This window comes from Bubalus bubalis, chromosome 9, assembly GCF_019923935.1.
Source record: "Bubalus bubalis isolate 160015118507 breed Murrah chromosome 9, NDDB_SH_1, whole genome shotgun sequence".
NCBI lineage: Eukaryota > Metazoa > Chordata > Mammalia > Artiodactyla > Bovidae > Bubalus > Bubalus bubalis.
In genome coordinates this window covers 1,099,889-1,127,674 of record NC_059165.1, presented here as the reverse complement: position 1 = coordinate 1,127,674, position 27,786 = coordinate 1,099,889, and the positions used below count along the sequence as shown (strand labels likewise).

Below are 27,786 nucleotides of genomic sequence, written 5' to 3'. Positions count from 1 at the left end.
AAAAAGGTAACAAATTACAAATTTGTTTACAAAAAATTTAATGCTCATAAATTACAAAAAGTTTAATGCTCATAAATTCAACAGCTTAGATGCAAAAGGCAAATTCCTTGAAGTCAAAAACCGTAAATATCACAAAGTTCATTCAAGAAGAAATGAGTACAGTATGACTACTCAAATAAACGCAAAGGAATGGAATTTCATAGTTAAATTTCTTCCAAGAAAGGAAATACCCAATGAATTCATTAATTAATTCTCTCCAACTTTTACAGAAGAAATCATGCCAGTTCTACAGAAATTCTTCATGAAAGTATCATTTCCCCATTTATGTTACAATGCTACGGCAGTGAGCCTGGATACGACCCCCCCGCTATGTAGGCTGCTTTTTTTCCTTGATATCCCCGTGTAACTAATCCCATGGGAGTCTCTACCATGCTGAGCTTCACTCACTTCTACTCTTTTCTTTTGTGGTTTTGACTTATGAGTATGTTTTTCTTGGTTTTTTTTTTTCGGTTTGAGTATAAATTTTTTATTTTAAAAACTATTTTTATATCCTTCCTATGTGGAAGAGAGCACTTAGAAGAGATGACATGCTCTGGATCTTAAAACATGACCTTGCTGTACTGGCTTGGTTAGAAGTCTTGTATATAAAAAACTCTAAATAAACATTTGCTAGACTGACTTGCATAAAGTTGCATCTGATGTGAAACACTATAGTTATTCTACTCAGTTCTTTTTTCCCCCCTTACTTTCAGCTTTATGTTCTGCATTGAATCAAAACACATCTCTCTGTGAGAGGAATAACTAATTTAGAGGCAGGATCTTCAGGCATCTTTGAGTAGACAAAATTTCATGGCATTTTGGAAACTGATCTTGGCACATTTCTTTTCCAGTCTTGTTATTTTGTTTACATACGTCCCTGTATCAAATACACATATTAAAGACCACAATTTATGCTATGGCCTTGTAAATATCAACTTTCTCCTGTTCTCAACTGGATCAGTTGCATTTCTTGCCTCCTGCTGCTAGGCAAGGTAAAACTCTCTTTAGACTATATGAGCCAACTCTTATTTGCACTAAATAAAGCTTTTATTCTCTGATCCTTTAAAAGATTGATGTCTCTTAAGGTAAAAAGGTGCAAAAAGCTTCAAAATATATAGCACGGAGTTTGATCTTAAAAATATAAAATCAAAGTATTTTTAAATCTTAGAAATAAGTCCTGCTTTTTATCTAATATCAGTAATTTAAAATATTACCAGCTCATGCCTCCCGGCCACTGATACTAAAAATAAGTAGCTGTGAAGTAGGACTCCCAGATGTCTTTCAAAGTACTTTTCTTGGTAAGACCCCATGAGTCCTTGATTTCTTAATGGTTTCTAAAGGTAATTTTCCACTAAAAAAAGACAGGGTTCCTTGAGTAAATAGTTAACTTCAGAAATGGGGCTGGAAAGATGTAAGATGAGAGTATTTTGTTCCAGAAAGCATGGAAACACTTAAGAATCGGGATGTATAGGAATGACAGACGCCTGCCTGAAGGGGCTCCGGTTGGCAATGCTGGGACTGGGCAGCGTTGAGGGTGGTGCCAATAGATGACAACTGAAGAGAAACGCGAATCCGTGAAACCACAGCCACACAAATACATGAATAAGTAAATCAGTAAGCAAGGAGGTGGGGGAGGCTGTTCTGGAAGAATGCTGACTCATAAATGTGGTAGAAATGACAGAGGTAGAAAATCACAATTTTGCAGCCGAGTAGCTAGGCAAATAATATCAATGGATACTTAAACTAGTGGGTAAAGGTTTAAAAGGGAACAAGACATTTGGATAGTATCAAAATGTTTTCCCATAACTTAAATAATTCCTAACAGAATGTAGTCTAGTCAAGGCTATGCTTTTTCCAGTGGTCATGTATGGATGTGAGAGTTGGACTATAAAGAAAGCTGAGCGCAGAAGACATGATGGTTTTGAACTGTGGTGTTGGAAAAGACTCTTGAGAGTCCCTTGGACTGCAAGGAGATACAGCCAGTCCATTCTAAAGGAGATCAGCCCTGGGTGTTCTTTGGAAGGACTGATGCTAAAGCTGAAACTCCAATACTTTGGCCACCTGACACGAAAAGCTGACTCATTGGAAAAGACCCTGATGCTGGGAAAGATTGAGGGCAGGAGGAGAAGGGGACGATAGAGGATGAGATGGCTGGATGCATCACCAACTCGATGGACATGGGTTTGGGTGGACTCCGGGAGTTGGCGATGGACAGGGAGGCCTGGCGTGCTGCAGCCCATGGGGTCGCAGAGAGTCAGACACTACTGAGTGACTGAACTGAACGGAACTGAACAGAATGTAGAGTAACTCTGTGGTGGAGAAATCTATTAGACACTCCCTTCACCAGCAGATGAAAATTAAAATCGCTAATAATGGAATAAACCAATATCATCCTTAACATGACACACTAAGAAGCACACGTCACGTCTGTGCTATTCTTGCCAAAGAACAAACAACCTGAAGCTGATCATGACGAAAAAGTCAACTCAAGTTGACTTTGGTTGTTCCACAGTGTAATTTCCTGGAGTCTGTAAAAATGTTAAGATAAAGAAACAGAGAATGGTTCCAGACTAAGTAAGACAAAAGAGACATGACAGCTAAATGCAACGTGTGAACCTGGACTGGATTGGATCTAGGGGGAAAATAGCTATAAAAGAAATTACCAGGACAACTGGAGAAATTTGACTATGAATTGGGAATTATAAAATAGTATTGTATCACTTTCAACTTCCTGATTTTGATCATTGTTCTATGGTTATATAAGAGAATGTTCTTGTTTGGGAGATACACTGAAGTGTTTAGGGATAAAGGGGCATGATGTCTGAAGTGGTCTGTCAAATGGTTTAGTAAAAATATATATGTATGTGTAACATATATACATCATATGAGTGTTCATTTGTGTGAGTAGATGGATGGATGGATAATAGTAGGGACTGAATGATCTGTGATCTAGAAAAAGGATACATGGCTCCTTTTGTACTACCCTTGCAAATGTTCTTATATTTGAAATTGTATCAAAACAAAAAGCTAACCCCCAAAGTACCTGCATTAGGAGGATAAACCTTTATTCCAAAATATTACAAAAAAATCATTATTTTTGCTCAAACCATTTTCTAAATATTTAAAAATTTTCCCTTTAAGGTTATTTTGCCACTTCTCACACACACACAAAGGCCACTATGCATATCATAACTGAACGTTTAGTAGACACCTTACGTTTTGTATGTCCCAAGCATATTATTTTTGCCCATTTAGCCCCATCTTTTCCCTGATCTCACTCCAAACCATTCTTATTCTGGTTAAATGACAGAATTCTTCCTGTTGCTGAGTTCAGACCCATGGGACTCATTCCAAAGCCCTCTTTCCTCCGCCTGTTCTCGTCCCCGATTCACTGGTAGACACTGTCAGTCCTGCCTTCAGAACAGCCGCACTGTCTCCTCACAGCTCCTGGCCCACAGCTGCAGCAGCTGTGAAGAGAGGCCCCGCGTCCAAGGGGGAGAAACCCAGGTAAGACAGTAGGCACTGAGAGACGGGGTCACGGGGCAGACAGACTGAAACTACAGTCACGGACAACTAGCCAATCTGATCACATGGACCACAGCCTTGTCTAACTCAGTGAAACTAAGCCATGCCATATGAGGCCACCCATGATGGACAGGTCATGGTGGAGAGGTCTGACAGAATGTGGTCCACTGGAGAAGGGAATGGCAAACCACTTCAGTTTCCTTGCCTTGAGAACCCAATGAACAGTATGAAAAGAAAAAAGATAGGACACTGAAAGATGAACTCCCCAGGTCAATAGGTGCCCAATATGCTACTGGAGATCAGTAAGAAATAACTGCAGAAAGAATGAAGGGATGGAGCCAAAGCAAAATCAATACCCAGTTGTGAATGGGACTGGTGATAGAAGCAAAGTCCAATGGTGTAAAGAGCAATATTGCATACGAACCTGGAATGTCAGGTCCATGAATCAAGGCAAATTGTAAGTGGTCAAACAGGAGATGACGAGAGTGAATATCTACATTCTAGGAATCAGTGAACCAAGATGGACTGGAATGGGTGAATTTAACTCAGATGACCATTATATCTACTACTGTGGGCAGGAATCCCTCAGAAGAAATGGAGTAGCCATCATGGTCAACAAAAGAGTCCGAAATGAAGTACTTGGATGCAATCTCAAAAACCACAGAATGATCTCTTTTCGTTTCCAAAGCAAACCATTCAATATCACGGTAATTTAAGTCTATGCCCTGACCAGTAACCCGGAAGAAGCTGAAGTTGAACAGTTCTATGAAGACCTACAAGACCTTCTAGAACTAACACCCAAAAAGATGTCCTTTTCATTACAGGAGACTGGAATGCAAAAGTAGGAAGTCAAGAAACATCTGAAGTAACAGGAAAATTTGGCCTTGGAATATGGAATGAAGCAGGGCAAAGGCTAATAGAGTTTTGCCAAGACAACACACTGGTCATAGCAAACACCCTCTTCCAAAAACACGAGAGAAGATTCTACACATGGACATTACCAGATGGTCGACACCAAAATCAGATTGATTATATTCTTTGTAGCCAAAGATGGAGAAGATCTATACAGTCAGCAAAAACAAGACTGGGAGCTGACTGTGGCTTGGATCATGAACACCTTATTGCCAAATTCAGACTGAAATTGAACAAAGTGGAGAAAACCACTAGACCATTCAGGTATGACCTAAATCAAATCCCTTATGACTATACAGGGGAAGTGAGAAATAGATTTAAGGGACTAGATCTGATAGAGTGCCTGATGAACTATGGATGGAGGTTCGTAACATTGTACAGGAAACAGGAATTAAGACCATCCCCAAGAAAAAGAAATGCAAAAAAGAAAAGTGGTTGTCTGAGGAGACCATAGAAATAGCTGTGAAAAGACGTGAAGCAAAAAGCAAAGGAGAAAAGGAAAGATATACCCATTTGAATGCAGAGTTCCAAAGAATAGCAAGGAGAGATAAGAAAGCCTTTCTCAGCGATTAATACAAAGAAATAGAGGAAAACAATAGAATGGGAAAGACTAGAGATCTCTTTAAGAAAATTAGAGATACCAAGGGAACATTTCATGCAATGATGGGCTCGATAAAGGACAGAAATGGTAGGGACCTAACAGAAGCAGAAGATATTAAGGAAAGGTGGCAAGAATACACAGAAGAACTGTACAGAAAAGATCTTCATCACCCAGATAATCATGATGGTGTGATCACTCACCTAGACCCAGACATCCTGGAATGTGAAGTCAAGTGGGCCTTAGGAAGCATCACTACAAACAAAGCTAGTGGAGGTGATGGAATTCCAGTTGAGCTATTCCAAATCCTAAAAGATGATGCTGTGAAAGTGCTGCACTCAATATGCCAGCAAATTTGGAAAACTTAGCAGTGGCCACAGAACTGGAAAAGGTCAGTTTTCATTCCAATCCCAAAGAAAGGCAATGCCAAAGAATGCTCAAACTACCACACAATTGCACTCATCTCACACACTAGCAAAGTAATGCTCAAAATTCTCCAAGCCAGGCTTCAGCAATACGTGAACTGTGAACTTCCTGATGTTCAAGCTGGTTTTAGAAAAGGCAGAGGAACCAGAGATTAAATTGCCAACATCCAATGGATCATGGAAAAAGCAAGAGAGTTCCAGAAAAACATCTATTTCTGCTTTATTGACTATGCCAAAGCCTTTGACTGTGTGGATCACAATAAACTGTGGAAAATTCTGAAAGAGATGGGAATACCAGACCACCTGACCTGCCTCTTGAGAAACCTGTATGCCTGTCAGGAAGCAACAGTTAGAACTGGACATGGAACAAGAGACTGGTTCCAAATAGGAAAAGGAGTATGTCAAGGCTGTATATTGTCACCCTGCTTATTTAACTTATATGCAGAGTACATCATGAGAAATGCTGGGCTGGAAGAAGCACAAGGTGGAATCAAGATTGCTGGGAGAAATATCAATAACCTCAGATATGCAGATGATATCATGCTTATGGCAGAAAGTGAAGAGGAACTAAAGAGTCTCTTGATGAAAGTGAAGGAGGAGAGTGAAAAAGTTGGCTTAAAGCTCAACATTCAGAAAACGAAGATCATGGCATCTGGTCCCATCACTTCATGGCAAATAGATGCGGAAACAGTGGAAACAGTGTCAGACGTTTTTTGGGTAGGCTCCAAAATCACTGTAGATGGCGATTGCAGCAATGAAATTAAAAGACGCTTACTTGTCAGACGGAGAAGGCAATGGCACCCCCTCCAGTACTCTTCCCTGGAAAATCCCATGGGTGGAGGAGCCTGGTGGGCTGCAGTCCATGGGGTCGCTAAGAGGCGGACACGACTTAGCGACTTCCGTTTCACTTTTCACTTTCATGCATTGGAGGAGGAAATGGCAACCCACTCCAGTGCTCTTGCCTGGAGAATCCCAGGGACGGGGGAGCTGGTGGGCTGCCGTCTGTGGGGCCTCACAGAGTCGGACACGACTTAGCGACTTAGCAGCAGTAGTAGTACTCCTCAGAAGGAAAGTTAGGACCAACCTAGACAGCATATTAGAAAGCAGAGACATTACTTTTCCAACAAAAGTCCGGCTAGCCAAGGCTGGCTTTTCCAGTGGTCATGTATGGATGTGAGAGTTGGAGTATAAAGAAAGCTGAGCGCTGAAGAATTAATGCTTTTGAGCTGCGGTGTTGGAGAAGACTCTTGAGAGTCCCTTGGACTGCAAGGAGATCCAACCTGTCCCTCCTAAAGGAGATCAGTCCTGGGTGTTCATTGGAAGGACTGATGTTGAGGCTGAAACTCCAATCCTTTGGCCACCTGATGCGAAGAGCTGACTCATTGGAAAAGACCCTGATGCTGGGGAAGATTGAGGGCAGGAGGAGAAGGGGATGACAGAGGATGAGATGGCTGGATGGCATCACCAACTCCACAGACGTGAGTTTGAGTAAACTCCGGGAGTTGGTGACGGACAGGGAGGCCTGGCGTGCTGCGGTTCATGGGGTCGCAGAGAGTCAGACAGGACTGAGTGACTGAACTGAACTGAACTGTACGTGGCCCACTGTTTCCTCCTGACTCCTGTTTCCTCCAAGCCCATTGCACTCCATCAGCCCCGCGGTTCCTTCCCTCCACCCTCCTTGCCCGCGTCTCCTCTCGTTTCGCATTCTCCAGTCACCTGGCCTTCCTTCCGCCTCTCTCACGGGCCAGGCCACCCAGTCCTCACCCAGGGCCTTAGCACTTGTGCTCCGAGGCAGGCATCCTCCAGGCCTTAGCTCCATTGACACCTCTCCTGACCACGCTCCACAAGGAGGGAAGCCCCAGTCTGACTAATTTTCCAGGGCAGTATTTGAACTCTATTCATGGAACTTAGGACTTCCCTGGTGGCTCAGACTGTTTGCAATGCAGGAGACCCAGGTTTGATCCCTGGGTCGGGAAGATCTTCTGGAGAAGGAAATGGCAGCCCACTCCAGTACTCTTGCCTGGAAAATCCCATTGACAGACGGAGCATGGTAGGCTACAGTCCATGGGGTCGTAAAGAGTCGGACACGACTGAGTGACTTCACTCACTCACTCATGGAACTTAACTACACATTGACTTAACGATAATATAGATACTTTTATCCCCCCATTAAAAGAGCCATAGAGGAGACAGTTGCCTCTTTAATCCCTCTCAACAGAGTACAGCACCTGCTGAATTGTATGTGCTCAGTAAGAATTTATTAAACAAGTGACAAATGAACAAAAAACTACACAGGAAATACAGTCTTGTAATGTCGTTTCTACTAAAGAGTGCTCTCTTACTACTCAGTGCGTGTGATGATGTTGATGCTAACTGAATTGTGAAAGAGCCAGGGAGAGGAGTGCAAGGGAAACGCTCAAGGCCGGGTGAGCCGTCACTCGACCAGACGGAGTCTGGGGTCCGGACTTGCGCTGCCAGTTTGCTCCAAATGCCGTTCACCGACAGGCGGCTGCAAACGGAAGCCTGCGGCAAATGATTTTAAACAGACACCTGGGAGTCCAGCCCTCCCAGCTCCCGGGATGACCCTTAAGCTTGGAGGTATGCAGGCACACCTCAAGCATCAGTCAGGATATACAGTTCTCACATTTAGGGACATCATCTTTATACAAGAGAAATCATTCCATATAAAAATAATTGAACAAAAGAAGTAACTGAGATCATACGAATCACCATAGCATTTGGAAACACCTGGGAGTTGAACCTGTGTATGCCAGGAACTAACCGAATATTATATACCATGAACCTACTCTAAAATCCCTTGCTTCCAAGAGAACTAAACTGCAAGTGTTTGCCAAGGAACTTGGCATGACACAGCAAAAGCAGAGCCTGCTGGTGCCTGTCCAGGTAATGCTCACACAGGAAGCCAGAAAAGCCTGGGACTGGCTGGCCCAGGTCAGCACATCCTTATAAACAGACAGCTGTCCTGAAGAAAAGTGAGGCCATCCAGCAGATCACACCAAGGAAAGCAGTACCAATGCAGACGCAGGGTGAAGAGCTGTCTTCTTTTTTTCCGTGACGGCATTAGCACGCTGTCAAATAGCAGCAAAGACGGGCAGACCCGGGGTAGGATCGGCCTGCGCGGAAGCCGTCTTCATACAAGGTTATATCAGTGCGGCATCAAACTGGGAGCCCCTCGCAGCTGTGGTCTCGTCCCGCTTTCTATGTGTCACTGGGACCTCCACCCGGCAGCTGTCACATTCAGCGTCTTAAGCCACTCCGTCAGGCCGTCTGCGAAGGGTGGTTAACGTCGTATGACAAAGCGGAGTCCATGAGAGGGCGGTCTGGAGCCCAGTCCCTTTACCAGCCCTGAAGTCAGCCTGCCAAGCATTGCAGATGGGTCCAGTTTCAGTCTAGGGGTCTGCATGTACCAGAATATTATGTTATAAGCCTCCCTAGTATATCGTTTATTTAATGAAATGGACGTGGTGGTTGTGCTTTAGTCACTAAGTCGTGTCCGACTCTTGTGACCCCATGGACTGTGGCCTGCCAGGCTCCTCTGTCCATGGGATTTCCCAGCCAAGAATTTAATGAAGACTTTCATATTATTCATGTATTATTGACTAGCATCTCAGTATTCTGGCATATAAATAAATGTTTAAACTTCTGCTTCAGCAGTCTGACAATTCAAAAAATTTAACACATATACACCACCATTAACTTAGTAACTTGAACTAAATAAAAAAATAAAATGTGTCCAATCATGTATCTACAAATTCATTCATTACTGCACTATTAATAAAAGTAAAACATTTGGAAATTAACTAAATGACCAATGATAGCGAATTGATTAAATGAGCCATGATTCCTATATGCCATATGATACTCAATACTATTTATTGATTACAAAAAGAATAGTTCACTTATTGACACATTTCCCCAATATTTACTGCATCAGCTTTTGCTCTAGTAATGCAATAGGCCAAACAACAGACAGAAAAATCCCTGCTCTCATGACGTTTTTATTCTTTTTTTTTTTTTTTTTGACGTTTTCATTCTAGAGGGGTTTGATAAGTTGGGAGAAAACTTCACATTATATAAATAACCAAAAAGAGAAGATCAAAATATATATATACAAAATAATCTCAGTTATGTAGAATAAAAATCTACTTAGTAAGTGAATACTGCTATTTGAATAGAAAGCATTTGTGGAGAGATTGGGTGTTCCCTGAGACAACACAATAGTCCCTGACAGACCGCCACAATTTTCTTACCTCAAGGCTTCCCTCATAGCTCCATTGGTAAAGAATCCACCTGCAATGCAGGAGACCCCCGTTTGATTCTTGGATCAGGAAGATCCACTGGAGAAGGGACAGGCTACCCACTCCAGTAATATTGGGCTTCCCTTGTGGCTCAGCTGGTAAAGCATCCACGTGCAATGTGAGAGTCCTGGGTTCGATCCCTGGGTTGGGAAGGTCCCCTGGAGAAGGGAAAGGCTACTCACTCCAGTACTCTGGCCTGGAGAATTCCATGGACTGTATAGTCCATGGGGTCACAAAGAGTCGGACACGACTGAGCGACTTTCACTTTCACTTTCAGTATGTCTGAGACACAGCAGGTTACATCTCCGCAGGAAAGTTGATCACTCTCTCATATAAACTCATACAAGCCAAATTTTTAAAAAATAGATGTACAAAACAGAACGCCAAGATGTTGATTTAAAAAGAAAATTAATTTAGCAACATAATCCCTCTTTTTTGGCAAATCCACACATAAAATCAGTTTTTTTAAGTGTGTATATGAGCAAAAGATCAGAGGAAAGGAAAATAGAAGACAGTTGATTTCTTTAGTGCTAAGTTTTATCTACTTCCACTGGGGATGATTGGCCTCCTAAATTTATATCTTTATTCAGTTGAAGTATAGTTGATGTATAACAAGTGTACAATATAGTGATTCACAATTTTTAAACATTACACTCCATTTATAGCTATAAAATACGGGCTGTAACCCCATGTTGAGCTTAACCCCATGTTAAGCTTGTAGCTTATTTTATCCCTAATAGTGTGCACCACTCAGTATAGGGATGGGGATTAAGAGGTACACGCTTTTTTCTTTTTTTGATTTTATTATTTTTTAAAATGTAAATTTATTTATTTTAATTGGAGGTTAATTACTTTACAATATTGTATTGGTTTTGCCATATATCAACATGAATCCGCCACAGGTATACACATGTTCCGCATCCTAACATGTTTTTTCTTTAGATGAATTTATTCACTCAGAGTTAAATAACTTGATTGAACGAGGATCTTTTGGTATGTATAGTGTCTCTCCGTATCCATTAACGTGGACTTATTTCTGGTTTTGAAGCCTGTGGACAATGGTGACATCTGAGTGTTGGTTAAGGTGTGGTGTACATGTCGCTACTGGATAAACTGCCCCCAGAAAACAGATCTGACGGGAACATACTAAAGAAGTGATAATGATTACCTAAGGTTGATAGGAAAAGCGGTAACTGAGGGCTTACTTCTTTTTCCCAATTTTTATGAAAAATATATATTATGTTTATAACTAGAGTAACAGTTAAAGAAGGTAAGTGACAGAACAATATTCTCAGCATGAAGTTGGGGCAAACAAGCTTAAATCGTTCACCTAGTGCTGCTAAAACAATGAAGACTGGGTAAGAAAGAGTAGGACCATAGGGAGGTGGGCTGACACTATGCATATACTATTTTTCCAGGTAATTTGTCAATTCTGAGCACAGATGTAGAGACTAAATATCTAGGTTTTGCCTGGGTAGAGGCCTACTGGTGAGGTGGGGGGAGGTAGGCAGGGGCAGAAAAATGAGGAGAACTTTTGGTGGTCTTCTAAGACTGGAGAGAGAAAACAGAACTGATGGGCTTCGAAGTCCAGCCTGTTTTTCTCTAGAGGTGTGGCCAAATGCCGGAGCTTTGCAGCAGGCGACGCTCGCGCACCAGCAGAAAGCCCGCCAAGTCGGAGCAGCATTTGTAGCCTGGTTTCAAAACTATGAAAGCCCTCAGTTCCACACCTCATGAAATATTTCAAAAAGCTTGCAAACAAAAAGTAAGGTAAATACAAGGAAAATAATACACAGGCATATCATGTTAAACCTGGTGAAAACAAAAGATGAAAATCTCCAAATAAGATCTGTATTTGTTTGCTGGGGTAGCTATAAAAACATCATTGCCTCTAAGTGGCTTGAATAATCTGAGTTTATTGTCTCACAGTTTGGGAGGTTAAAGACAAATCAAGGTGTCAGTGGGATTGTTTTCTTCTGAGAGCCACGAGGGAAGCGTGTGCTCTATGGCACTTGCCGAGCTTCGGTGGCGTTCTGGGCATCTCCGGCGCTCCTTGGATTCGGCTGCATCATGTGATAGCTGCCTTTATCTTCACATGGCATTCTCCCCGTGTGTGCGTATGTGACCACATTCTCCCTTTTTATAAAACCATTAGCTATACTGGATTACAGGCCCACTCTACTTCAGTATGAACTTATCCTATCTGATTCTGTCTGCAATATCCCCATTTTAAAATAAAATACTTAATATGCACATTCTGAGTACTAAGGGATAGGGCTTTACCACATTAACTTGGGGGAGAAACAAGTGAACTCGCACTTCACAGGTGGTGCAAGTGGTAAAGAATGCATAAGCCAATGCAGGAAACGTAGAGACATAAGAGACTCGGGTTCAATCCCTAGGTTGGGAAGATTTCCTGGAGGAGGGCACAGCAACCCATTTCAGCATCCTTGCCTGGAGAGTCCCACGGACAGAGGAGTCTGGTGAGCTCTAGTCCATAGGACCACAAAGAGCTGGCCACAACTGCGGCAACTCAGCACTCACGCACAAACGAACTCATAGCAGATGATGCCTGGCCGCTAAGTCACTGCTGCTAAGTCACTGCTGCTAAGTCACTGCTGCTAAGCGCTTCAGTCGTGTCCGACTCTGTGCGACCCCATAGACGGCAGCCCACCAGGCTCCCCCGTCCCTGGGATTCTCCAGGCAAGGACACTGGAGTGGGTTGCCATTTCCTTCTCCAGTGCATGAAAGTGAAAAGTGAAAGTCAAGTCACTCAGTCTTATCCGACTCCTAGCGACCCCATGGACTGCAGCCCACCAGGCTTCTCCGTCCATAGGATTTTCCAGGCAAAAGTACTGGAGTGGGGTGTCATTGCCTTCTCTGTAATGATGCCTTAAATAAATTTATATCTTTAAACATTAATGTAGCAAACAAAGACTAATAATAACAACAGTCCTTATGAACAAGGATATAATAATGCTAGTGAAACATTAGCAAATCTATTTGAGTGATATATAAGAACCAAAATATATCGTGGTCATATGGGTGTAATATCAGAAATATACAAGTTTAACTGATTAGAAGTCAAAAGTCAGTTTAACTCAATTCAATGGAAAAGAGGAAACTATATGATTCTTTTGATACATGCATTACATGTTTGAGAAAGCCCAAGATCTTTTCATAATGAAAAAAAGAAGTCTTAGCAAATTAGGAATAAGAGTTACTTCTTAACTTGATAAAGATGATTTTCTAAAACCTGCAGCGAGCCCTGCACTTAATGGTGATTTACTGACACCTTTATCCATGGAACTGGGAAAGATTCAGGAAATGCATACTATCATCACGTCTATTCAGCGATAAATTGGAGGTCCTAGCCAATGTAATGAGAAGAGACAAGTGCATAAAAACCATAAGAGCTGGGATGGAGGAAAGAAGAAAAGCGGTATTATCCTTAGTAACTTTTTTTTGGCCGCACCGCATGACTTGCTTAGTTGCCTGACCAGGGATTGAACCCAGACCCACAGCAATGAAAGTGCCAGGTCTAACCACTGGACCACCAGGGACTCCCTCTCGGTGACTTTTATGCATGGAAGATAAAGATATCCACAGATAAGTTTTAGATTTAATATCTATATTTAACCAGCCAGCTGTATACACAGCCAATGTACAAAAGCATTGTCATTTATTTAGAACAAATAGCAAATGAAATTTTGAAAAGATACCATTTAAAATATAAAAAAATCAAATGTCTAGACATGATGCTAAGAAAAAATATTTCAGACTTCTATACTGAATATTATCGGAAATTAGGGAACATCTCAATAAATTCAGGAACATACTATGCTCATTCTCTAGTTAATTCCTATGTTCAGCATTCATAAACTGATGCTAAGACTTGTGCAGAAATTAAAAGGACCCGAAGAGACTTCAGGCAATCCTGAAGTAGAAGAATAAATCTTTTAATCAAGATGTTACAGAAATTAAAAAGTTATAGAATTTAAAAAGATATTAGTTAAAGATATTAAGGTAGACCAATGGAATGAAACATAGTATGAAGATGACCACTATCCACAGTTATTTGATTTATCACAAAAGTGGCCCCACAGGGCAATGAGCAAAGGCTGTCATTTTTCTCCTTTTTTCAATCACTGGCTGGATTCATTCATGTACAAAGAAACATTTCGATGCTTATGACACATTCCCAGCACTCACAATTCCTCTCCTGATAGATTGTAGCTTTAAGAAGAATGACAGCTTCCAGGCAAGATGAAGTAACAGCCCTTCATTTACACTCTTGCCTAAAAATTGTTTTTTTAAGGCAGGAGAAAAGTATACCTATAGCTATACATAGATAGATATTTTTAAAACATGAACGTCCAACTACGATGGACAGTCATACCCAACGACAGGAAGGGACGAGGCCAAGTCATCCAACTTACTGCCCAGCGAAAGTCAGCAAACGGTGGTGTCGGAGAGGAGAACCCAGACAGGACTCGGCGGCTTGCGGAATCGAGGAGATGGACCGGGGTATCGTGAGGACCGAAACTGTTCGAGTTCACAGGGCAAGACACCAGAGAGGAGAGAGCGAACAGAGACAGAGCTCTGGAGACCTCCCGAGGACCCCTCAGGCGAAGGTTGATCAGCACGTGCATTTGAGGGCACCATCAGGGACTGGAAACGAATTAGAGAAACCAATCCTTGGTGCTCACACTGGGTCAGAGATAGAAAAAAAGTCGTATTTCATGAGCTTCACATCAAGTCCTTTTGCCTCAGTAGTGGGAAAAAATTAGCCCCAGTTTAAAAGCAGGTTAAATGTCTTCCCTGACAAGGCTTAAAAGTGAGACACAAGGGCTTCCCTGGGGGCTCAGTGGTAAAGAATCCGCCTGCCAGTGCAGGAGACTTGCGTTCTCGCCCTGATCCTGGAAGACCGCACGTGCCACAGAACAGCCGAGGCCAAGCACCACAACTGAGCCTGTGCCCTAGCGCCGGAGCCCCGACCAGTGCAGGCCACACGCCCAGGGCCCGGGCGCTGCGACAGGAGCGGCCACCCTGAGAATCCATGCACCACCGCGGAGGGCAGCCTCCACTGCCGCACCTAGAGGAGACCGTGCGGCAGCAAGGGCCCAGCACAGCCCCCAATAAATAATTTAAAAAATAAAATGAGGCTGAGACCCCAGAGGATCAAACTCCAAGTAACTTCACTATGTACCAGAATAAAACTTAACAATAAAATAAAATTTACAATTTCTGGCATCAAATAAAAAAAAATTATGAGGCATGTAAACAAGCAGGAAACTGTATCCCATTATAAGGAGAAAAATCAATCAAAACTGATCCAATAATGACGTAGGTTATAGACTTAGTAGACAAGGGCATTAAACACTATTGTGAGTGTATCCCACACATTCAAGTTGCTGAAGGGAAGAATGGACATGCTACAGAGAAACCTGGAAGACAAAAAATGACCGAAGTCAAGCTTCTGGAAATAAAAAGTCCAGTGATTTGAAAAGCCATTTTCTGGGATTAATGGGATAATAAACACTCCAAAAGAGAAGATCTAGTAAATTCAAAGATTTATCAATAGAAACTTAACACAGAAACACAAAGGGGAAAACAGACAAGATGAGCATAGCTTCATTTCAGTACACTGTGGAAAATTTTCAAATGGCTGAACATGGAGCAAAGGAGAAATAGAGGGGAAATAAAAATAAATAAATAATGGCCAGATTTTTTTTTCAAATTGTTGAAAACTACTAATCCAGAAATCCAATAAGCTCAAGAAAGCCTAAGCAAAGAAATATAAAATTCACCAAGGCATAACGAAATTATGCCAAGGCGTAACACCTTTGCAAATCCCCTTGCAAATACGATACACACGATACCAAATACCTAACGCACCCGGCGATACGCCTTGCAAATCACCAAGCGTAACAACATTACTGAGAAGCAAGTGATACAGAGAAAGATATAAAAGCGAAGAAAAAAATATAGAGTATGTACAGAGAAACAAAGATAATGACGACAGCGGGCTTTACCGAAGTTACACAGCTCGAGAAAACAGAAACAAATGAAAGATGGAAGTCAGGGGAACATTTTTAAAGTCCTGAAACAAAAAACCAACACAAAACAAAGCCCTATCAGCAAAGACTTCTTTACCCACAGAAAATACCTTTCGAAGTTTAAGACAGAATAAATAATTTTCCAGACTTAAGAAACGTTAAAGAATTCATCACCAGAAGGCTTGCCTATTTTGCATCAGAAGAGATATAAAAAGAACTTCTTCAGGTAAAAGGAAAAGGGCGCCAGACAGAACCCTGGCTTTCACGAAGGAATTCAGAGCACCAGAAACGGCAGCAGCACGGGAGATGCGAAACCTGGCTGTCCTCGGCGGGAGAGACCCCCAGCCTGTGGCTGGGCACCGCGGTCGCCAGGAAGCCTAACGTCCAGACAAGGTCAGTGTGAGCAGGACGCCAGATGCGAGCGCATCACCACTTCTTCCTCTCCTCCTTTTCATTACTCCGCTTTCATGGTCGGAACTGCAGCAAGCAGGGATCGTGTGTTCATCTTTTGTTACAACCTACATTATATTTCAGCTACCGTGTAGGAAGCGCTTTCACCACTGACGGGGCAGGATGCTCAGAACCGAGGTTCAGGAGGCCACTGTCTCCACAGAAGCATCTAGTCTGTCCGCACCCAACCCACTCTACGTCAAACGATGGTCCAAATATAACAAGACGCTGGCATTTTACCAGGTCAGTCCCTGTCTGTGAACTATAACGTGCACTCTTTCAGTAGTGAAGAGTCTGCCTGCCGATGCAGGAGCCTCAGGAGACCCGGATTCCATCCCTGGTCAGTAAGCTCCCCTGGAGGAGGGAATGGCAACCCACTCCAGTGTTCTTGCCTGGATAATCTGATGGACAGAGGAGCCTGGCGGGCTACAGTCCATAGGGCTGCAGACAGCTGAACACCACTGAAGCTGCTGAGCATGCATGCAGGCATTACCTGGGAGCAGAGAAAGAGGCTATTGTTACAGTTTTTGTTGTAATTAAATTCCTTTATCTTGATGATTGTCACAAGGCCTAGTTAGCACATCAAAGGATGCTTGAAAGCAAGTTTCTCAGAAGAAAGGTGGTTTTATTTAGAAAATACATTTCAGGACTTGACCTTTTATTTTCAAATAAGAATTTGAAATTATTAAAATGAAATTGGCTCTTGAGATAAAGAATTATTTTTCTCTAGTAATGCTATTGAGTGTATAAATGCCTTAATGATAGGCACTATTTCACGAAACTCTTATGTGGAATACATAAGGCAGACAGGATTATTCCGATTTCATATTAAGAAATTGAGGCTCTGAGGTAACAGGTCTGCTGCTTAAACATACATAGCTAAGAAGTGATTGAACTAAAACTGGAACTAAAGTTTTTCAATAATAATTAAAGTATCATTAATGCTATTTTGCAGCTACTCCATGACATATACTGCTAATAAATTTAACCTGAACAATTGACCCTTATGTGAAAATCATTTTAAAAATTATAATCCTTTAAATTTAAAGGGGAGTAACAGAGAAAAATGTTGGCTTATTCAGTATTGATTTTAATGTCAGAATCACGGTCTCTATTTAACTATCAAACTATTTCAGTTTTCCAGACATGTTAACCTAATTGAGTTGCCATCCATTAAATTTAATCAAAAGCACTGGGGAAAACATTTTTCATTCTTGTAAAGACTGAAATCATGATTCAGTGGCTCACTCTTTCAAACAAATTTGCTCCAGTATGATATGTCTCCTACTTTTTCAAAATAATATAAAGTACTTCAAATTATAATTACTTGTATCCTTAAAGGAATCATTTTTCCCAGGAGTCCCAATTTAGCCCTATTAATAAATCAATTAGAATGCTTGTTGAACATTTATTTCCAGATTAATGCATAAAACATAGGAATAAAATATATTATCCAAGGTTTCAACAGACTGACAATCTAAAGTTGGATATAACACAAGGGAAATATTGGCTTAAAAGGATAAGGCAATGATAAAGAAAAATTAACTTTGAACAATAAGGAGTAATAATAAATAAAAGGTAATAAAATTATCAGCATACAAGCCATATTAAAACATTCTAGGTCTAAACTATAGAACATGCACGGACATGAATTTGAGCAAACTCCTGGAGATCGTGGAGGCCAGAGGAGGCTGGCGTGCTGCAGTCCATGGGATCACAGAGTCAGAGAAGACTAGCAACTGAACAGTAGCAACAGAACTACAGAACTACAGCTAAACGCAAGTGCTGTGAGGCTCCTGAGTTGGGAAAATGACGGGGGCTAGGATGTGAAGCAGCCATCATGGACTCCAGGAATTACTGTTCAAATGGACATTACCTGGGTGACGGATAAATTAGGGCTTTTTTAACCCTTGGATAGAGATATTCTTATTATCATTGTAGAGATCCGTAATATGTCAAGATCCCCTCTACTTCTCTACTCAGGAAGAAAGGGTCTCCTCATTGGTAAATCATTCATTCAGTGAGGTAAAATATTAGGTTAACAGTAAAGCATAGTCTGGATTGATTACCAGGATGAAAGATGATGATGACTTGGGAATAACAGTAGGGATGGACATATATGGATGTACGCTAGTGTATTTTGTATAGAAGTCTGCTACTGAATTGAATATACTGCTAAGGAGAAAACTTGAAGAGGAAAATCAACATATACTATGTAGCTATATTGTTCATTTGAGTAATTCAAGTTTCATAGCTTCAAATAGCAAAGACCTCCCTTTGTATATTTCTTCATTTTTCCCCTTCCATTTGATTTATAAGTAAAGAAGACTGTTAATTATTAGCAGTTTGGACCAGAGACAAAGTTTTAAATATCTTTTCGTTAAGGAAGCTACAGAATACCAAAGTCAGGATTTGGAATGTACTCAAAAAGAGGAGAATAAAAAAGGGGGAAAGACTCAGGATCAATAATCGATCAAATAAAATTCATAAAACCTAAAGTTAATTTTAAATAATTTTAAGGTACTTATTGGAGAAGGAAATGGCAGTCCACTCCAGTATTCTTGGCTGGAAAATCCCATGGACAGAGGAGCCTGGCGGGCTATAGTCCATGGGGTCGCAAGCGTTGAACGCAACTTAGCGACTAAACCACCGCCAAGATACTTATAAAAATCAATATAGAAACGTTAAGATAATTATTACAGCTCAGTTCAGTCACTCGGTCGGGTCACTCTCTGTGACCCCATGGACTCCAGCACGCCAGGCCTCCCCATCCATCACCAACTCCTGGAGTTTACTCAAACTCATGTCCCTTGAGTCGGTGATGCCATCCAACCATCTCATCCTCTGTCGCCCCCTTCTCTTGCCCTCCATCTTTCCCAGCATCAGCGTCTTTTCAAATGAGTCAGCTAGCTATTCACATCAAGTGGCCAAAGTATTGGAGTTTCAGCTTCAACATCCATCCTTCCAATGAATATTCAGGATGGATTTTCTTTAGGATGGATCTTTAGGTTGGATCTTTCTTTAGGTTGGATCTCCTTCCAGTCCAAGGGACTGTCAAGAGTCTTCTCCAACACCACAGTTCAAAAGCATCAACTCTTTGGCACTCAGCTTTCTTTATAGTTCAACTCTCACATCCATACATGACACTGGAGAAACCATAGCTTTGTCTAGACGGACCTTTGTTGGCAAAGTAATGTCTCTGCTTTTTAATATGCTGTCTAGGTTGGCCATAGCTTTTCTTCCAAGAAGCAAGCATCTTTTAATTTCATGGCTGCAGTCACCATCTGCAGTGATTTGGGAGCCCAAGAAAAAAAGTCTGTCACTGTTTCCATTGTTTCCCCGTCTATTTGCCATGAAGTGATAGAATTGGATGCCATGATCTTAGTTTTCTGAATGTTGAGCTGTAAGCCAACTTTTTCACTCTCCAAGTCTTTCACTTTCAGCAAGAGGCTCTTTAGCTCTTCTTTGCTTTCTGCCTTAAGGGTGGTGTCATCTGCATATCTAAGGTTATTCTAAAATAATTATTTAGAAAAACTAAAATTATGTGGAAATTATACAATCTATGATCAATTTTGCTGTGAATCTAAAACTTCTCTAAAAATGTATTATTAAAAAAATTAATAGCATGACCCAGAATCTAAATAATCAGTTTACTCCTAACAAAAATATGGGAGGAGTGTTTGGAGAGGAAAAAAATTAAAATAATTTAATTTTTAAGTTATATTAAGTTACAAATAAGATAGGTAATAGGTATTTAAAACAGCTATCATTTATTGAGCATTTATTATATAGCAGGAACTATTTTAAATACTTAAACTTCTTAAGTAGTAACCAGTTTTAAATGTTCTTCAAAAAAATTTAAGGAAAAGGTTTTAAATACTATAAAACTAAAAAATCACTTAAACAATTTGGCTTAAAAAATTAAGAAACTAATAAGTAAAAGATCATATTTGATTCCCCTAAAGAAAAAAAATATGCAAGTTACTAAGTTTTTCTGTCTCTCTCATGTATAAATATTATTATATTTTTTGTGTTATTTCCTCCTATTAATCTGTCTAATGTCATTTAATCCTTAGGCCAGCCAGAAGAACCTGGAATGGAAGAGGAAAATTTTTTTCTTTCCCCAACTGGTGATGAGGATGGGATCAAGTTTACTGCTTGGACAGCACCTGCCCCAAGCCTGCTGCTGTTAAAAGATCCTGGGACATCTGACAAAAGCAGAAGGTGAGAATTCTTATCAAATCCATCTCCAGGACCTCTGCCTGCAGGGTATGTTGAAAACAAGATGGCAAGAGCTCGCTGCAGGGACAGACTCTGGCAGCAGCAGTTCTGGTGATTACTCACTGGTGTGAGCCCTGCTGGAGATCAGTATTTCCTTGCCGAGACCTAGGCCCATCCAACAGCCTGAAGGCTCCAGTGCTACGGCTGCTCCTAAGTCACTTCACTCATGTCTGACTCTGTGCGACCCCATAGACGGCAGCCCACCAAGCTCCACCGTCCCTGGGATTCTCCAGGCAAGAACACTGGAGTGGGTTGCCATTTCCTTCTCCAATGCATGAAAGTGAAAAGTGAAAGTGAAGTCGCTCAGTCGTGTCTGACTCTTCGCAACCCCATGGACTGCAGCCCACCAGGCTCCTCCGTCCATAGGATTTTCCAGGCTAGAGCACTGGAGGGGGTGCCACTGCCTTCTCCGAGGCTCCAGTGCTAGGACACTTCAGACCAAACATCCGACAGGGCGGGAACACAGCCCTGCCATCAGCAGGCAGACTCCGTAAAGTCTTCCTGAGCACGGCCCTGCCCACTGAGGGACAAGACCAGCTGCACACACCCCTGGGCAGAAACTCCCGTCAGGAAGCCCGCACAAGCCTCTTAGACAGCCTCAACCACCAGAAGGCAGATAGCGGAAGCAGGAACTACAACTTGGCAGCCTGTAGAATAGAAAACATGCTCTCAGAAAGCTAAGACAAAATAAGATGGCAGAGGAGTATGTCTGAGATAAAGGAACAAGATAAAACCCCAGAAGAAAAACTAAGTGAAGTGGAGACTGGCAATCTACTGGAAAACGAATTCAGAGTAATGATGGTAAGGATGATTCTGAGTCTTGGAAAATAGAGGCAAGGATCAAGAAGAGGCAAGAAATGTTTAACAAAGGACTGGAAGAAATAAAGAACAGAGATGAAAAATACAGTAACTGAAATGAAAAATACATTAGACGGAATCAGTAGCATAGTAACTGAGGCAGAAAAACAGATAAGTTAACTGAAAGACAGAACAGTGAAAATCACTGCTGTGGAACAGAATAAAGAATCAAAAGCAATGAAGACAGTCTAAGATACTTCTGGGACAACATTAAGTATACCAACATTCCAATAACAGGAGTCCCAGAAGGAGAAGAGAGAGAGAGAGGAGAGAGAGAGAGAGAAAGGACCTGAAAAAATACTTGAAAAGGTAATAGCTAAAAACTTCCCTAACATGAGGAAGGACATGGTCACTCAACTCCTGCAGGTGCTGGATATAAATAAACCCACGGAGGAACACATCCAAATACACAGGAATCAAACTGACAAAGACAAAAAAAAAAAAAAAAAAAATTAAAAGCAGCAAGGGAAAAGAAACAAATAATATACAAGGGAACTCCCATAAAGTTATCAGTTGATTTTTTCAGCATAAATTCTGCAGGCCAGAAGGGAGTGGCACAATATACTTCAAGTGATGAAAGGGAAGAACCTACAGCCAGCAATATTCTACCCAGCAAGATTCTCATTGAAATTTGACAGAAATCAAAAGCTCAACAGAAAATCAAAAGTTAACAGAATTCAGCATCACCAGACCAGCTTTCAACAAATGCTAAAGGAACATCTCTAGGCAGAAAAGGCCACTACTAGAAAAAAGGAAAATTATGAATGGAAAAGCTTACCTATAAAGACAAACATAAAGGAAATGTAGGAAATCACCTGCATACAAATATGATACCAAAACCAGCAATTGTGAGGAGAGCACAAATGCAGGATATTGGAAATGCATTTGAAATTAAAGGGCCAGCAATTAAACTATTTTTTTATATAGACTAATACAGAGCTTGTTCTTTAACTCAGGAAACTGTCAGTCCAAAATGGCATCAAAAAAATAAATGTAATAGTGAGACTTTAGAAGAAATCTCCTTCTGTTTTTGAGAAAAAGGTAAGATCTCATTATCCTAACTTTTTTCCAAGATAACCTAGACATCCTAGTCTAGACATAGGTAAAGAAATAGGTATATATATAATATTATTTATAGGTTATATGATGTATACCTAGACGTAACAAGAGAATCTACCATCTATCAAGACTATTAAGAGAGTTTAAATATTTTATGGGAAACAATATTAATACAGAGGGATCAATAGTTTGATGCAGTATCTAGCAAGAAGTGCTTTAAGAAATTTATATAATTTCATTGAAGAATGAAAGATCTAAATAAAATAGAGACTTATCATGGAGATCAAAAATATTCTTAATTGATTGACAAACCCATTACAAGTCAAATAACATTTCCAACAAGACTATTTGTAACCTAAACAGACATTTCTCCAAAGAAGACATACAGATACCCAACAAACACATAAAAAGATGGTCAACATCACTCAATATTAGAGAAATGCAAATCAAAACTACAATGAGGTATTCTCTCACGCTGGTCAGAATGGCCATCATCAATAAGTCTACAAATAATAAATGCTGGAGAGGATGTGGAGAAAAGGGAACCCTCTTATACTGTTGGTGGAAACGTAAATTAACATAGCCACTATGGATAACAATATGGAGGTTCCTTAAAAAACTAGGAATAAAACTACCATATGATCCAGCAATCCTACCACCAGACATACACCCTAAGAAAACCAAAATTCAGAGACACACGTACCTCATTGGTCACTGCAGCACTATTTACAAATAGCCAGGACGCGGAAACAACCTAGATGTCCATCAACAGATGAACGGATAAAGAAGATGTCCTATGTGTATACAATGGGATATTACTCAGCCATAACAAGGAACAAATTTGAGTGAGTTGAACTGAGGTGGGTGAGCTAGAGCCTGTGATACAGAGTGAAGTAAGTCAGAAAGAGAAAAATACATACCGCATATCAACACCTATATATGGAATCTAGAAAAATGCTGCTGATGAATGTATTTGCAGGGCAGGACAAGAGATGGAAATGTAGGCAACAGACCTGTAGACACAGGGGTGGCAGGAGAAGGCAGGGTGGATCGAGGGAGCAGCATCGGCATATACACACTGCTACGTGTAAAGCAGTGGCCAGCGGGAAGGGAAGCCTCTGCACAACGCAGGGAGCCCAGCCTGGTGCTCTGTGAGGTGGGAGTGGGGAGGGGTGGGGGGGAGGCTCGAGAGGGAGGCGGTGCGTATACTCATGGCTGACTCATGTTTGTGTACAGCAGGGACCAGCACAGCATTGTAAAGCAATTATCCTCCAGTTTTAAAAACAGACTATTAGTAGGACTGGACAAATTGATCCTAAGATCCATGAAAGAAGTGAAGAATCAAGAAAAGATAAAATGTTCTACAAGAAAAACTAGAGAAGAGGATTTGTCCTATATACTCAAAGACTCATTACTAAGCTATTAATATGATCATTAAAGCAGTGAGTATTTCGGAAAGAAACAGAAAAACAAAGCATGAAATAGATAAACAAGCATATGTGTATGGTATATGACAGACACAAATCTGTTGCAAAAGAATAGACTATTCAATAAAACGAGGCCAAGACGATTTGCATTCCATAAGGAAAAATGATGAAAATAGATCCCTTATACTGTGCACAAAAATAAAATATTCCAGATGGGTTAAAGACCAAAATGTGAAAAACAAAACTGTGAACATTTCTCAAGAAGATATGGGAGAATATTCTTAGGATATCAAGATAGGGAGGGATTTTTTGAATAAGATACAAAAATGCAGAATTATAAATTGAATTGAATTATAAATTATAAGCTGAATACACTAAACTTAGAAAATTTAATACATGAAAAGATATTCTAAAAACATTACCAAAAAATGTATATTTTTGTGAACTATCCGAGCAACATTTACATTTAAATTTAAAAATTGCATTAATGAAAAAAATTTCAAACAACAGTAGAAAAATGACACAGGCTATGGTCATGTTTTTCACTGAAGAGGATTCAAAGTAGCTAATCAACCTATTAAGAGCTGCACAACTGAAGGAATAGCAGGAGAATGCAAAGCAGAGCAACACTGGGACACCATTCATCACATTGGTGCTGAAATTTAAATCTCTTTTACTTAGGTTTCGGCAAAAATTTGGATTAGCATGAGTTCTTACACACCATTCTGTAAATTATACAATCGCTTTGGAGAAATAATTTGGCAATAGCTGGCAAAGCTTAATAAAGCACGCTTGTGAAAGCGTTGGTTGCTTGGTCATGCCCAATTCTTTGCGACCCCATGGACTGTAGCCCACCAGGCTACCGTGTCCATGGAATTCTCCAGGCATGAATATGGGAGTGGGTAGCCTTTCCTTCTCCAGGGGACCTTCCCAACCCAGAGATCGAACCCTGGTCTCTTGCATTGCAGGCAGATTCTTTACCATCTGGGCCTCCAGGGAAGCTTCCTTACCCGGGTGGGCAGAAGACAAAGGAGCCTGGTGGGCTCTAATCCATGGGGTCACAAAGAGTCGGACACAACTGAAAAAGCCACACTTGTATGACTCAACAATTCCTCTTCTACCTATGCTCTTACTCAGCGAAGCTCTGACTCATGTTCTCAAGAAAGCGTGAGCTAGAAAATTCATCCTAACTTTAGTTGGAGTTGAAAAATAAAAAAATTGGAATTACCTAAATATTCATTTTTAACAGAAGAGATGATCTAAGGTTTAGTCACACATCTGTATGCTAGACAGCAGTTAAAATGAGGAACTAGATCTATGAACAACAGCATGCTGCTGCTGCTGCTGCTAAGTCGCTTCAGTCGTGTCCGACTCTGTGCGACCCCATAGACGGCAGCCCACCAGGCTCTGCTGTCCCTGGGATTCTCCAGGCAAGAACACTGGAGTAGGTTGCCATTTCTTTCTCCAATGCATGAAAATGAAAAGTGAAAGTGAAGTCGCTCAGTCGTGTCCAACTCTTAGCGACACCATGGACTGCCGCCTACCAGGCTCCTCCGTCCATGGGAGTTTCCAGGCAAGAGTGCTGGAGTGGGTTCCGTTGCCTTCTCCAACAGCATAGGTAGTTCTAAAGTTTATAATGTTAGGGGAAAAAATTCCCATGTTAGTGAATTTCAAAAACACAATATTGAGTAAAAAAGCATATTGAAAATACATAGACATATTAGAAAAATTTTAATAAAAATTTAAAGCCCTACAGAAAGGAAGTAGATTGCTTATTGACATCTAGGATAAGTAATAGACACTTAGACATAAATAATGCCCTGAAATAGAATAGTATTAGTTCTGAAGAAAAATGGAAGACAAATAGATGGAGAATGTATTTGCAACTATACATTTTGTTAAAGAGAAAGAAATAATATGAACAAGGAGAATAAAATGCAGAAAGAGCTCTGGTGTCCTCAAGCTGGGTACACTCGTGCACATGTTCTATTATCTTTGATATTTAGTTCACGTTTGGCAATTTTTTATACATATATATTTTTTACTCTTTCAATAGGCTACTTTATTTCATTAAATCAATTTTACTTTTCTTTTTTAAAATTGAAGTTGGTTTATAATGTTAATTTCTGCTATACAGCAAAATGATTCAGTTATACGTATATTTACTTTTTAATATTCTTTTCCATTCTGGCTTATCTCAGGATATTGAATATAGTTCCTTGTGCTATACAGTAGGGCCTTGTTGCAATGCTTTCATTACATTTAGATTTAAGATTTAAATATATTAATAAATATAATTGTATAAAGGTAAAAAGAGCCTTCTAATTTTGATACCAAAGACAGAGAAAAATGCAGGGTAATGATGACTCGTTTGACTAGAGAAGAACTGAAAATTAACTGTCTGTATGGCTAATACAACAAGAAAGACATTTAAATATACAGTTGATCCTTGAACAGCCCAGGTTTGAACTGCACGCACCCACTTATACACGGGCTTCTTTCAGCAGTAAATCCTACGGTGCTGCATGGTGACACAGGGAGGTGGATCCTTGCATGTGGGCCGAGCATATGGGGAAGTCACGGACAGGGAAGGCTGAATGTAAGTTGCACAGAATGTTTGACTTCAAGGGAGGTCAGTGTTCCTACCCCCCTCATTGTTCAAGGGTCAGATGTAAACGATTATCAGAGGAATATAATATACATATGGAACAGTTTAAAATTTTTAACATATCAAAAGAATTGTGAATCATTAGAAAAAGATATATAAATAGACTATCTTTTTAAAAAATGGCCAAAAGACAGGAGGCTGTGGCCAGTAAAATTAGAAAATGAAAATATCATCATGCAAATCAATTAGCAAAAACGTCGAGCTTGCAGCTCCATAGTAATCAGAGATACGCAAATTTTAGCAATCATTATGCCATACTTTGTACTTTAATTTTGGAAAATAATAACACTGTGCATTAAAAGTTAATAATGCAGAGAGTGTGGGGAATGGCACATGATTTACTACTGGTAGGAAGGACAAATTGGTTAAAGATTTCTGAATGGTGGTTTGGAAGTACTTAACAACTATTAGAATACATGCCCTCTGGGAACCCTCCTACACTGTTGGCAGGAATGTAAACTGATGCAACCACTATGGAGGTTCCTTAAAATAATAAAAATAGAGTTACCATATAATCCAGCAATTCCACTCCTGGGCTTATATTGGAAAAAGATAAAAACTCTAATTTCAAAAGATGCATACATCCCAGTGTTCACAGCAGCACTGTTTGCAGTAGCTAAGATATGAAAGCAACCTAACGTCCATCGATGGATGAATGGATAAAAAGATTTGGCTTATATATACAATTATACAATATGCGTGTATTACCCAGACATAAGGTGGAAGGAAATAATGCCATTTGCAGCAACATGGGTTCACACCAAGTGAAGGGAGTCAGATGAAGACAAATATCATATAATCTATATGTGGAATCGAAGATCATGGCATCCGGTCCCATCACTTCATGGGAAATAGATGGGGAAACAGTGCAAACAGTGGCAGACTTTATTTTTCTGGGCTCCAAAATCACTGCAGATGGTGACTGCAGCCAGGAAATTAAAAGACACTTACTCCTTGGAAGGAAAGTTATGACCAACCTAGATAGCATATTGAAAAGCAGAGACATAACTTTGCCAACAAAGGTCCGTCTAGTCAAGGCTATGGTTTTTCCTGTGGTCATGTATGGATGTGCGAGTTGGACTGTGAAGAAGGCTGAGTGCCGAAGAATTGATGCTTTTGAACTGTGGTGTTGGAGAAGACTCTTGAGAGTCCCTTGGACTGCGAGGAGG

The 27,786-nt window shown here is 40.6% G+C and overlaps 1 protein-coding gene across 19 annotated transcripts in view; it reads right to left on the bottom strand.

Moving 5' to 3' along the window:
- Positions 1-27,786, bottom strand: part of TMEM232 (transmembrane protein 232) — a 254,981-nt gene that overhangs the window by 35,497 nt on the left and 191,698 nt on the right. The window contains exon 14 of one of the 19 annotated variants that reach the window (XM_044947244.1): positions 8,187-8,876. The exons of the other annotated variants lie outside the window; for them this stretch is intronic. Coding sequence (XP_044803179.1) covers positions 8,801-8,876 — 76 coding nt within the window. The 3' untranslated portion in view covers positions 8,187-8,800. Of the gene's footprint in view, positions 1-8,186; positions 8,877-27,786 lie in introns of those variants that run through there. 19 annotated transcript variants of the gene reach the window in all.